The sequence below is a fragment of the Mobula hypostoma genome, chromosome 1, assembly GCF_963921235.1.
Source record: "Mobula hypostoma chromosome 1, sMobHyp1.1, whole genome shotgun sequence".
NCBI classification, from domain to species: domain Eukaryota; kingdom Metazoa; phylum Chordata; class Chondrichthyes; order Myliobatiformes; family Myliobatidae; genus Mobula; species Mobula hypostoma.
The window spans coordinates 11,318,737-11,332,442 of record NC_086097.1 but is presented as its reverse complement, the minus strand read 5'-3'; the positions used below and the strand labels follow the sequence as shown (position 1 = coordinate 11,332,442).

Here is a 13,706-nt window from a genome sequence, read left to right as displayed (position 1 = left end):
ATTCCATCATCCAAATAATTGATATATAGTGTAAAATGAACCAGTCACAACACAAACCCCGGTGGAACACCTCTAGTCACCAGCAGCAAATCAGAAAAGCCTCCTTGTTTTCCCACTCTTTGCATCCTGCCATCACACACTACCTTATCCATGCTAGGATATTTCCTGTAATACCACAGAGTTGTAGCTTGTTAAGCATCGTTATGTGTGGTACCTTATCAAAGATCTTCTGAAAATCCAAGGACATAACATCAACCGATTCTCCTTTGTTTATCCTGTTTGCTATTCTTCAAAGAATTCCAACAGATTTGTCAGGCAAGATCTTCCTTTGAGGAAACCATGCTGACTACCACCTGTTGTATCATGCTCTTCCAAGTACACTGAGACCTTATCCTTGATAATCGAATCCAACATCTTCCCAACCACTGAGGTCACACTGACTGGCCTACAGTTTCCTTTCTTCTGCCTCTCTCTCTTCCTGAAGAGTGAAGAGACATTTGCAATTTTCCAGTCTTCCGGAACCATTCCAGAATCTAGTGATCTTTCAGAACCCTGAGGTGTACACCATCTGGTCCAAGTAATTTATCTACCTTCAGGCCTTTCAATTTCTCAACAACCTTCTCTCTAGTAATGGTAACTTCACACACTTCATGACCTCTGACATCTGGAACTTCCACAATACAACCTGTGTATTCCACAGTGAAGACTGATGCAAAATTCAGTTCTTCACTCATTTCCTTCTCCCCCATTACTACCTCTCCAGCATTGTTTTCCAGCAGTCCCCAATATCGACTCTCGCTTCTCATTTACACTTTTTGTATCTGAAGAAACTTCTGGTATTCTCTTTTAATATTATTGACTAGCTTACTTTCATATTCCATCTTTACCTTCTTAATAACTTTTTAAATTGCTTTCTGCTGTTTTTTAAAAGCGTTCCAATCCTCTAACTTTCCACTAGTTTTTGGTCTGTTATGTGCCCTCTCGTTGGCTTTTATGTTGGCTTTGATCTCTCTTGTTAGCCATGGTTGTGTCATCTTTCCTTTAGAATACTTCTTCCCCTTTGGGGTGCATATAACCTGTGCCTTCTGAATTGCTTCCAGAAATTCCAGCCCTTGTAGCTCCACTGTCATTCCTGTCAGTGCACTTTTCCAATGAATTCTGGCCAACTGCTCTCTCATACCTCTGTAATTCCCTTTACTCCACTGTAATACTGATTCATCTGAGCTTAGCTTCTCCTCAAATTTCAGGGTTCATACGATCATATTAGGATCACTTGCTGCTAAGGGTTCTTTTACCTTAAGGTCTCTAATCAATTCTGGTTCATTGCACAACACCCAATCCGGAATAGCTGAGCAACCATGAGCTGCTTTAGAAAGCCATCTCGTAGGCACTCTAGAAATTCCCCCTCCTGGAATCCAGTATCAACCTGCTTTTCGCAATCTACCTGCATTTTGAAATCTCCCATGTCTTTGTAACATGGCCCATTTGGCATAAATTTTCTATCTCCCATTGTAATTTGTAGGCCACACCCTTACTACTGTTTGGGGTCTGTATACAACTCTCATCAGGGTCTTTTAACTCTTTCAGTTCCTTAACTCTATCTACAAAGATTCAACACCTTCTGACTCTATGTCACCTCTTTCTAATGATTTGATTTCATTTTTTTACCAACAGAGCAACACCACCTCCTCTGCCTTCCTGCCTATCCTTTTGACACAATGCGTATCCTTGAACATTAAGCTCCCAGCAATAATCTTCTTTCAACAATGATTCAGTGATGCCTACAGCATCATACTGCCCAATCTGTAACCGTGCTACAAGTTCCTTATTCCATGTACTGTACCCATTCAAATATAACACCTTCAATCCTGTATTCACCCTTTATGATTGTGTCTGCCTTGTTGATTGAAATTTTGCCTAATCTACAGCCTCACTTCACTGCACATTTGCCTCTGTTTGTAAACCAGCTACCTCATCTTCAGCACTGTCATCAGCCTTTCCTGTGATACTTCTTGCATTTAAGTAGAGAAAGCTCAGGACACCAGTCGCACCATGCTCAACCTTTCGATTCCGAACTTTGTCTGAAGACTTAACAACATCTGCCTCCACAAATTCTCTACTGACTGTTCTGACACTCTGCTTCCCATTCCTCAGCAATTCTAGTTTAAACTTCACCGTGAAGCATTAACAAACATTCTTGCTAGGATATTAGACCCCTCCAGTTCAGGTGTAAACCATTCCTTCTGTACAGGTCCCACCTTCCCTGGAAGAGAACCCAATGATCCAAAATCTTATACCCTCTCTCCTACACCAAGTCCTTAGCCACATATTAAAGTGTATAATCTTCCTAATTCTGGTCTTCCCACTCTCTATGCTGAAACTTGGATCAATAAGGCTGAACGTGTGGCACTAAAACAGTCGATTCCAGTTAATTGGGACACACCGTGACCAGTACATTTTGGCCAATTTAACTGGCTGCCCCTATTAGCTGAAGTTTCATGGAAATAGTTAAAAACTACAAAACAGTTAAAAGTAGTATTAAAAAAGCCAAACTACTGTTTAACTGAGCAATAAATTCTGTATTTATATGAAATAGAGTGCAAATTAGAACACAGAGGAATCCATCCAGTGTAAACTGCTGTGTTCTTTTGATTAAATGTAAATGAACAATATCGGCATAGCCGCTAATTGTAAATTTTTTGGCAAGTGTCAAATCTTGAGGCATTTTGGCAAGGGTTCAAGTTTTTAAATTTCAAAAAATAATCATAAAATCATCAAAAATAGTTGTTTTTTTGAATCAAAATTCATCAGCCTGAATGGAAAACACAAGCACATGCAACGCTATTTAATAACTGCTCACTATAAGCATGGTGTAGTATCTAACAGCCATACAAATGCACATGATTGTCACAAATTCAAAACTGTTCGGCAACAGAAGGCTGTCCCAATAAAGTGGCATAATATACCAAATAAACAAAGGAAATTCCAGCTATTTTCTTGTTTAGTCTTTGTTCTTTGAAGCCTGATTTATACTTCTGTGTCAAATGTACGCCATAGATACTGCGTACCCTACGCTGTAGGATGACGTGCACCTCCCCAAAAAAGTAACTCAGACGTCGTGGCGACGCTGACCGCAACATCCGTGATTGGTCTGCTTGGTAGCATCGCACTTGTGGTTGCTTTCCTCCACCATGACTGTACACTGAGGCGAAATAAATGGTTGGAGACGTTGAACCAAATCATCATATCTACCTGCCTACATCCGAAAATATTTGAAATGCATTTCCTCGTCCATGTCTCTCAAGAGAAGCTCAACACAGTGGCATAGAAATCCCACCGCCAACTAGCGTTTTGGCGGTGAATTGCAGAGCGACGTAGACACAACACATGCTCGCTACGGCATAGGGCTACACAGAAGTATAAATCAGGCCTACGGCATAGCCCGTACGCACAGGTATAAATCAGGCTTAAGAATGGTCCCAAATAAGCCGCTGCCCCCGATTAACTGATGGCCCAATCAATTAGAATCCACTGCATAAAGGATAAGCGTAAATGAGCAAATGTTTCAAATTATTGTGGAAAACTATGCCATGAAGAGAGAGCTGTCCAACACTCTGTAGGCCAGTTAATAACAAATAATTCCTACTGAATTTTCAGTGACAGCATTTACTGAAGAATCAGGTTTATTACCACTGACATACAAAACTCTATATCATGAATTCTTTTTGTTTTGCATCTACAACACAGTACAATACATAAAAAGTTACCATTAAGTTCAAATACAAGAGATTCTACAGATGTTGGAAATCCAGAACAACACAAAAAATTCAGCGGGTCTAGCAGCATCTATGAGGAAGAATAAAAAGCTGATGTTTCAGACCAAGACCCTTCATTAGGGTCCTGATGTAAGGTCTCACCCAAAATGTTCCTCATTATTCCTCTTCATAGATAATGCCTGACCTGCTGAGTTCCTCCAGTATTTTGTGTGTGTTACTGTAAGTTATAGTAAAGAGTATATATACAAACAAGTAGTGTAAAAGAGAGAGCAAAATACTGAGGTAGTGTTCATGGACCTGTTCAGAAATCTGGTGCCAGAGGGGAAGAAGCTGTTCCTAAAACTTTGAAGCTCTTGTACATCCTTGCTTGTACTGCATATGCTGTCAGCAACGGATCAGACCATGACATACAAGATTGAAAAGTACATAACATTGTGAGTAAGGTTAACAAAGGTTAATAAGTCATATCTGTTTCTAGGACTGGAGGACATCTGTGAAGGTCTTAAAGGACAGAAGCAAGGACTGAAAACACTTATTCTTTGGAACAACAAACTGACTCACAAAGGAATGACTCACTTAGCTGCCATTCTAGTAAGTTAACGGAGTCAAAAAAAACAGCAATAGTATTGCAGTTATAGATCATATATTGTAGGAATGTTTATTGACTAAGGAGTTCAAAGTGGCAAAAGTTTGAACTCTGAGTTTAAGATCTGGAAACAATGTGAAACCCAATGTGATGGCATTCATATCACCGCTTATTTTTTGTGTCTTATCCTCGTGGATATGTTTAATGACTTTTTATTGACATACAGTGCAGAGTATGCCCTTCTGGCCTGGGAATTGAACCTAGGTCCCTGGTACTGTAAGGCGTTGTGCTAACCGCTATGCTACTGTGCTGCTCCATTCTATTGTAGTCCTTTGTTTTGCGGTGATAAATGAAATATGATTGACTTTCTGAAAAGGAAGCCGTGAGTAGTGTAAGGTAAAGAAGTGAAGCCAATGGTTGCTGCTTGCTTTAGTCAATGAAGCATTTATCATGAATTTATGGTGCAAAATTGTATAATTATCCATATCAGCTCACAAATCTATGCCAAAGCTTATGCTCTGAATGACTCGTCTCCCATGTTCTTTATCCTGCATGCTGAGTCACTAATGTTAACAATAAAATAGCATTATATAATCACTGCACTTGTCCCATTTGTGCCTGCAGTTGGTCTTTGTGAAGCAATACAATCAGTTTTATTTCCTTGGGCTTTCCCTATAACCCTGCAACTTTTTTAAACGAACAGATACGTAGTGGACAGCATGGTACTAAAGCTCGAGACATTCCAGATTTCAGAGTTCAGTTTCGGTACCTCCTGTAAGAAGTTTGTACCTTCTCCCTGTGAAGCGTGTGGGTTTCCTCTGGATGCTCCTGTTTCCTCCCACAGTCCAAAAATATAACAGTTAGTAGTGTTGTGGCGTGGATGAAATCACCAGAGAGACAGAGTCACTGGTAGATACAAAGCAGCTTCTTTATTCGACACAACAAGGTACAGCAGGCATCATACGGACGGAGACACTTTCAGTGGAAAGGTCTGCTAGCCCAATATGGGCTCGATATTTATATGCTAAACACAAAAGGCAATCGCTACTTACAAAGTTATAGACAATGCATAGACAATGCTTCCTTTTGAAGCCACATACAAAACATCACACCTTCTGACTTCATCCTTTCTTCCTGACGCCAACAAGTCTGGGTTGGTACTCACAGCCTTTAGGAGTACAAGTCAAATCCACAATACATTTATTTGGTATTTTACGTGCTAACATAGAGGACAATTAATATTTATAACTATGGATAATACTGTCTTCAAAACTATAGCATCTGGTCACACTACAGCGTCAGCAGCTTCTGGTATTCACAGCTTTCAATTCTACTCTCCATTCCCATTCTGACATGTCAGTCCATGGTCTCCTCTGCTGCCAGGATGAGGCCACACTCAGGTTGGAGGAGCAGCATGTTATATTTCATCTGGGTAGCTTCCAACCTGATGGCATGAACATCAATTTCTTGAACTTCCGGTAATTGCCCCCCCCCCCCACCATTTCACCATTCTCCATTCTTATTTCCCTCTCTTAATTTATCTCCTTACCTGCTCATCACCTCCCTTTGGTGCTCGAACCCTTCCCTATCTTCCATGGTCTTCTGTCCTCTCCTATCAGATTCCCCCATCTCCAGCCCTTTATCTCTTTCACTGATCAACTTCCTAGATCTTTACTTTATCCTTCCCCATTTTCAAGTTTTGTCTGTCACCTGCCACCTTGTACTTCTTCCACCTGTCCCCCTCCCACCTACTGACTCTGCCTTCTCCTCTTCCTTTCCAGTCCTGATGAAGGGTCTTGGCCCAAAACATCGGCTGCTTATTCTTTTCCATAGGTGCTGCCCGGCCTGCTGAGTTCCTCCAGCATTTTCATTGCCAGTGATATTAAACCTGTTTCTGATTCAAGTACCACTCTGAGAATACTGATTCCTGACTTCTGTGAAACCAGGGATCTGATGCATATCCAGGCTTCCTCGATGGATATAGTATCATTGGAGGAGATTCACCAGGCTAGTTGTTCAGATGAGAGGGTTGTCCTCTCAAAACCAGTCAGCAATTTGAATCTAAATTCCATGAACTTTAGAAAAATGAGGTGTAACCTTACTCAAACATTTAAGTCCCTGAGAGGTTTTGACAAGAAAGATGGTTTCACTCCTGTGCTCTAGCTCCAGAGTAAGGTGGTGATCATTTAAAACTGAGAAGCGTGTCAACATTTCTTCTCTCAGAGGTTAGTAAATTTGTGGAATTCTCTGCCTCCAGGAGTGATGGTGTTATATTTGAGGTGGAGATAGATAAATGTTTGAAAGTTTGAGGAATTGAGGGTTATGGGGATTTGGCACAGAACAGCCAAGGTAGCGTAGTAGTTAGTGCATGCTTTTACACCTCGGGACATCGGAGTTCAATTCTGGCATCCTCTGTAAGAAAGTTTGTACAGTACATTCTTCTTGTGAGCACATGAGTTTCCTCCGGGTGCTGTGGTCTCCCTCCACAGTCCAAAGGCTTACCATTTAGTAGGTGAATTGGTCATTGTAAATTGTCCTGTGATTCGGCTAGGGTTAAATAGGTGGGTTGCTGAGGGGTGCAGCTTGTTGGGCTGGAGAGCCTGTTTTACATAGTATCTCTAATAAAAGAGAGGACTTGAAGCCAGCATAGATCAGCCATGATCACACTGAATATGGGGCAGGTTTGAGAGGCCGAGAGGTCTACTGCCTCTACTTTCTTGTGTTCTTTTGATTCCCAACCTTTGTCACTGCAATATCCCAATTAGTAAATTTCTTTCTGATTGGTCATCATTGTGACAAGGTTATCAGTAATTGCTACCCTTCTGCACGCTTGCCTTGGTCGGTTTAACCTTCTGAGATATTTAATGTGGCAAGTTGCTGATAATGCAAGCTCTTTGTCTCGGCTGTTGATTATGTATAAGGGAAATACTGGTGGTCTCTGGACATCCACATTCGCGGACCAGCCATAATCTCATTAATTGAGCAGATTGAAAGATTGCAAAATGAAGAGTGCACAGACTGTAGGTAAGTTTAATGTCATAAACAAAAAAATATTCTGCAGATACTGGAGAGCCATATTCCTCTCCATAGAGTCCTGATAAAGGGTTTGCCTGAAATGTCAAAAGCTTATTCCTCTCCATAGATGACCATAAAGCCATAAGATATGGGAGCAGAATTAGGCGATTTGGCTCATCATCTGCTCTGCCATTTCATCTTAGCTAATCCATTTTCCCTCTCAGTCTCAGTCTCCTGCCTTCTCCCTGTATCCCTTCATGCCCTGACTAATCAACCTCTACCCTAAATATACCCAACGACATGGCCTCCACAGCCGCCTATGGCAACAAATTCCACACATTTGCCACTCTTTGGCTAAAGAAATGCCTTCGCATTTCTGTTTGACTTTGTCTTTTACTTCTAAAAATCTCTCTAGTCTGAGGCTGTATCCTCTGGTCTTAGACTCCCCCACCAAATAGGAAACATCCTCTCCACAACCACTCTGTTGAGGCCTTTCAACATTCGGTAGGTTTCAATGAGGTCACCCCTCATTCTTCTGAATTCCATTAGGTACAGGTCCACAGCCATCTGATGCTACCTGACCAATGTGACATTAAACTCACACAAAATGCCTAAGCAATTGAGATCCTCCGGGACTTTGTGTGAGTTTAATGTCACATTGGGCGTGGAAGTAGAACACTGGATAGAGAGAGAGAGAAGAAAAGGAAGTGAAATAGAATGCTTTTTATAAAGTTTTAATTTTATTTTACTCTTCAACAAAAATATAAAACCTTAAGAAATGAGACACTACAATTGTAATGGTTAATTTTCAGTGCAGCGAGGTTGATTGGGAATAATTAATACTTATTATGTTGTTAAAAGGGAGCTTACACTTGAAGTGACTTCATTTGACTTAACTTTCTCTGGTGAGTAACTGTATCAGTAGCACAAGTACAGGATCCTAATGTCACTGAATGCATTGTAGCAGAAGGGGCATTGCAGCTTGCAGAGCGACTTTTCAGTGTCCAGATTTATTCTCTGCCTGAAACCGCTGTTCCATTTGCACACTAAATAACAGTCAGGGCTATCAGCATCACCATTATTTTGACAGCAGCCTTTGGGTCGGAAATTGAGTAAAGTAACTGAAACAAGGGCCCAAACAATCTGTCTTCATTTCTTTTATTAATACACTCCAAATTCTCTGAAAGGACTAAGTCTGCTTTCCTCGTATTTCTGCTTAATTACAAAAAATGGTGAGCTTTATTCGTCACTTTGTGAATTTCTCCAGTCTTAATTAAAGATCCCCCTATTCTGTTCTATCGCTCTTGGCTGCCTGCTGGTTAAATTCATCATAGAACATTTCAATACTATTCCGCTCCAAATCGAACTACAGTGGCATCAAATTTAGGAGCAATAAAATACAATTAAATGACAATGTGTTCAATCTTTGAATATCTTGCACTAAATTCTTTGGATTTCCTTCATGAATAATTTGACAAATGTCAATACACTGATGCCAGTTCTGTGGATTTTAGATACTAGTTTGATCTCCCCATTTGTTCCAGCCTGATTGATTAATCACACAACCTGCTTGTCTGTGACAAAAAGCCTCTGGTTCTGACCTCATGCAATTAAACGCTAAGTACTGTAATTTGGGTGATATCGCCACTGCCAGAAAGTAGCTCATCAACGATATATTGGAAGAACCCCCTGCTGTGCCTCGACAGTCATGTAGAATCTTTGACAGTATCCGCTCTCCAGCTAAAAATATTCATTGATAAGGTAAAAACGACCATGTAATCTGACAATACATAAGGTAGAAGGGAGACAGATTAAAGACCCAGGGCTGATTTTTTTTAACATTAAATTGCAAGGCTTGCACATAGAAACACAAAATAAGAGCAGCCCTCTTCCGTACGGGTGCCATTTCCCTGTGAAGATTTTGATTAAATAATACATGCTTCATATAAAAGCGTCAAAGGCCAACCTTGTACTATGTGATTAGGAGAGATAAGCAGACATTCTTAAAGCTGTGATTATTGTAATTAGCTTGAAGTGTCAATTGAGTTCAAACGATGACACTTGTAAAGTGTTACTAAGGTATTTATTATCCTTATAAACAGTTAGGCCTCCTGCTTCCAGTGCAAAAACCAGACAAGGTTCTTCGTATTATTAAAGAATCCTTTTTAAAGCAAGAATCTATTTATTTCATGTAAGTTTTTTCCTTCTAATAATGTTTCTTCATTTTTAATGGGGGTTGAAAGGACACGCCCCAACCTGTTCACCTCTCTGTGTGCAGCTGAGAGTGATATCAACTTTAATATCTCGCCTACATGTGTGAAATTTAGAAACATGAACCGAGATTAATAGGTAATACAGGCAAAAGTCAGATAAAGTCAAAAGACAATGGGAAATTATAAGTTCCTTACACCTGAGTACATGTTAAAAAAGAAGGAAGAAATGATAAAGAAAGATTAACTTTATTTGTCACACGTACATCAGAACATTGAAATACTGTATACGGTAAAACGCGTCAATTGCTTCAAATCAATCAGCAAGAATTGTGCTGGCTGGTGCACAAGTTTTGCCACGTTTCCAGCGGCAGCATAGCGTGCTCACAACTCACTAACCCTAACTGTACGTCTTTGGACAATGAAAAGAAATTGGGGAATCCGGAGGAAACCCACACAGTCACGAGGGGAATTGTACAAACTCCTTACAGGCAGTGGAAGAAATTGATCTCTGATTAGTAATCACTGTAAAGCTTTGTGCTGACATCTATGCTTCAGTGCTGAACTACTTGCATTAACAGAGTACTTCAAACCAGATTGTCAATGAGTCCAAGTGGTTCACACAATGATTTTATATTAGCGATTCCTTCATCTGTAAATTAACAAGTTTTGTTTTTGGTCGGTATATTATTATTCTTTTCTGGAAGTCAGAATAAAACTGTAATTGTCCATTTTACTGTCCAACAGCAGGAGAATAGATCCCACAGCAAAACAGTGCAGAGATCTATTTTAGCAACACACATCAAAGTTGCTGGTGAACGCAGCAGGCCAGGCAGCATCTGTAGAAAGAGGTGCAGTCGACGTTTCAGGCCGAGACCCTTCGTCAGGACTAACTGAAGGAAGAGTGAGTAAGGGATTTGAAAGTTGGAGGGAGAGGGGGAGATCCAAAATGATAGGAGAAGACAGGAGGGGGAGGGATAGAGCCAAGAGCTGAACAGGTGATTGGCAAAAGGGATATGACAGGATCATGGGACAGGAGGTACGGGAAGAAAGACGGGGGGGGGACCCAGAGGATGGGCAAGGGGTATATTCAGAGGGACAGAGGGAGAAAAAGGAGAGTGAGAGAAAGAATGTGTGCATAAAAATAAGTAACAGATGGGGTACGAGGGGGAGGTGGGGCCTTAGCGGAAGTTAGAGAAGTCGATGTTCATGCCACCAGGTTGGAGGCTACCCAGATGGAATATAAGGTGTTGTTCCTCCAACCTGAGTGCGGCTTCATCTTTACAGTAGAGGATGATCTATTTTGATTATTTTGGGTTTACAGAGCAGATTCTTGGGGCAATACCCTTAAAGTATTGAACAAGAATTTACCATTGACTACATAGTTCCTTTTAAAGAATGTGGGATCGGTTATATTGATTTGGACTTTTCTTTGTTTCGGGTGGTTTTTGTTTTACACTAGTACTGTTAGTAAGAGTAAATAAAAAAACAAAAGATGTGGAAATGTTCAGCAGGTCAAGCACCATCAACAGCAGGGATTTCCAGACAGGGGTCCATGGACCCCCTCGTTTAATGGTAGGGGTCCATGGCATAAAAAAGGTTGGGAACCCATGATCTATAGAGAGGGGAAAAAAGTCAATATTGAGTTCTGCTGTTGCCTTTGATCATTTTCTCCAATCATTCCTTTCCTGTCTGTTTAGAACATGAAACATGTTCAAGCGTTTGAGTTCAAGAGCCGTGAGGTAACTTTCCAGCTCTATAAAACCCTGGCTAAACCACACTTGGACTATTGTGTTTAGTTCTAGTAGTCTCATTATAGGAAGGATGTAGAAGCTTTAGTCAAAAGTCAAAGTCAAAGCAGTCGGGATTTACCAGGCTGTTGCCTGGATTAGAGAGCATGTTTTATGAGAAAAGGTCGAGCGAGCTAGACCTTTTTCTCTTTGAAGCATGATAAGATGCGAGATGACGATAGCGATGTACAAACTGATAAGAGGCATCGATGGATTGGAGAGCCAAACATGTTTTCCCAGGGCAGAAAAGGCGAATATGAGGGGGCATTAATTTAAGGTGATTGGAAAAAAGTATGAGGGGGTGATATCAGAGGTAGGTTTTTTACATTAGTGGGTACATGGAATGCACTGCTGGGAGTGGTCATAGAGGCAGATAAATTAGGGATATTTAAGAGACTCTTAAATAGGCACAAGGTTGATAGAAAAACGTTGTGCCTACTCCTCCTTTCATTGACATTATAGCTAATCTTTTATCTCAGAGTCCCTTTCCTATCTTAACATCACATCTGCCTGGATTAAAAAGCGGGGTTTCTGAGGAAAAGTTGAGTGAGCTTTTCCCTTTGGAGCGAAGGAATATAAGGGTGAAGTGATAGGAGTGTAAAAGATGATAAGAGGCATTGAATAGCTGGCAACTCTTTCCCAGAGTGGCAATGGCTAATATGAGAGGTACAACTTTAAGGTGATTGGAGGAAAATATGGGGGGGGGGGGAGATGCCAGAGGTAAGTTCTTTACAAGAGTGGTGAGTGCATGGAACACACTGCCACGGGTGGTGGTGGAGGCGGATGCGTACAGTAGGTGACATTTAAGAGACTCTAGAGATAGGCACAGGGATGATAAAAACAGGGAGGCTATGTTGGAAGGAAGGTTAGAGCGATCTTGGAGTAGGATAAAAAGTTGGTACAACATTGTGGGCTAAAGGGCCTGTACTGTGCTGTACTGCTCTGTTCTGTTTTAATGCCTTAATAATCTCTCTCACAAATATACTCCGTAGCTGACTATAACTCTTCGTGGGTAGAAAACTTAAAAGGTACATTGTTCTCTGCATGAAAAAATATCTTCTCATCTCTATCCTGAATGGTAGAGGTGAGAAGAAATTCTTCTTATTTTAAGACTGTGAAGCTTTGTTTGTGTACCTCAGCCATGAGAAACATCATCTCCTCATGTACCCTGTCACATCCCTTAAGTATTTTGTACATTATCACTGCTTTGACTTAGTTCATCACATTCCATTCTATTTATAAAATACCTTTAATGCGGTATTATAAAGCACAGTGTTGTTGAATCACACAAAGATTTCAAAGTTGAGTATACATCAGCATGGTGAAATTAAAAATTTACTTGTGGCAGCGTCTAGGTGTAGAGCATCAGATAGGCAACATTCACAAGAAAAGCATACATTAAACATAAATTTATTTTCGTAAAAAAGAAAGTTAGAACAAATAAAACAAAGTCTTTTGTAACGCAAGGTGAACAAGTGGTCTCTGCCTTGCTTTTCTGGGGCATTCAAGTTCAGTTTATTGTCATTCAACCGTACAAACCTATACTGCAAATGAAACAACGTTTCTCCAAGCCAAGGTTCACACACAGAACATATAACTCACACATAAAGTAATATTACCACCAGTAAATTAACAAATAATAAGGTGCATTTATGACACAAGTTAAAAAGTAAACAGTATAACGCTACTGGTGCTTCATGCGGTATGATTCCTGGGATGGCAGGACTTTCATATGATGAAAGACTGGATCAACTAGGCTTATACTTGGTGGAATTTAGAAGATTGAGGGGGGATCTTATTGAAACATATAAAATCCTAAAGGGATTGGACAGGCTAGATGCAGGAAGATTGTTCCCGATGTTGGGGAAGTCCAGAACGAGGGGTCACAGTTTGAGGATAGAGGGAAAGCCTTTTAGGACCGAGATTAGGAAAAACTTCTTCACACAGAGAGTGGTGAATCTGTGGAATTCTCTGCCACAGGAAACAGTTGAGGCCAGTTCATTGGCTATATTTAAGAGGGAATTAGATATGGCCCTTGTGGCTAAAGGGATCAGGGGTTATGGGGGGGAAGGCTGGTACAGGGTTCTGAGTTGGATGATCAGCCATGATCATACTGAATGGCGGTGCAGGCTCGAAGGGCCGAATGGCCTACTCCTGCACCTATTTTCTATGTTTCTGTGTTTCTATGAGACCTAGGTGGTGGCAGGGAGTTCTGTAGGCTCACAACCGGGGGTATAGTGAGAGGGACAGAGGGAGAAAAAGGAGAGAGAGAGAGAGAGAGAGAGAGAGAGAGAGAGAGAAGAATAACAAACAAATAAATAAATAAATA

General features: G+C 40.8%; 1 protein-coding gene across 1 annotated transcript in view; it reads left to right on the top strand.

Annotated features, from left to right (window-relative positions):
• The window catches only part of si:dkey-288a3.2 (protein phosphatase 1 regulatory subunit 37), a 244,333-nt gene that overhangs the window by 28,264 nt on the left and 202,363 nt on the right, over positions 1 to 13,706 (top strand). The window contains exon 6 of the mRNA XM_063057338.1: positions 4,255 to 4,367. Coding sequence (XP_062913408.1) covers positions 4,255 to 4,367 — 113 coding nt within the window. The remainder of the gene's footprint in view (positions 1 to 4,254; positions 4,368 to 13,706) is intronic.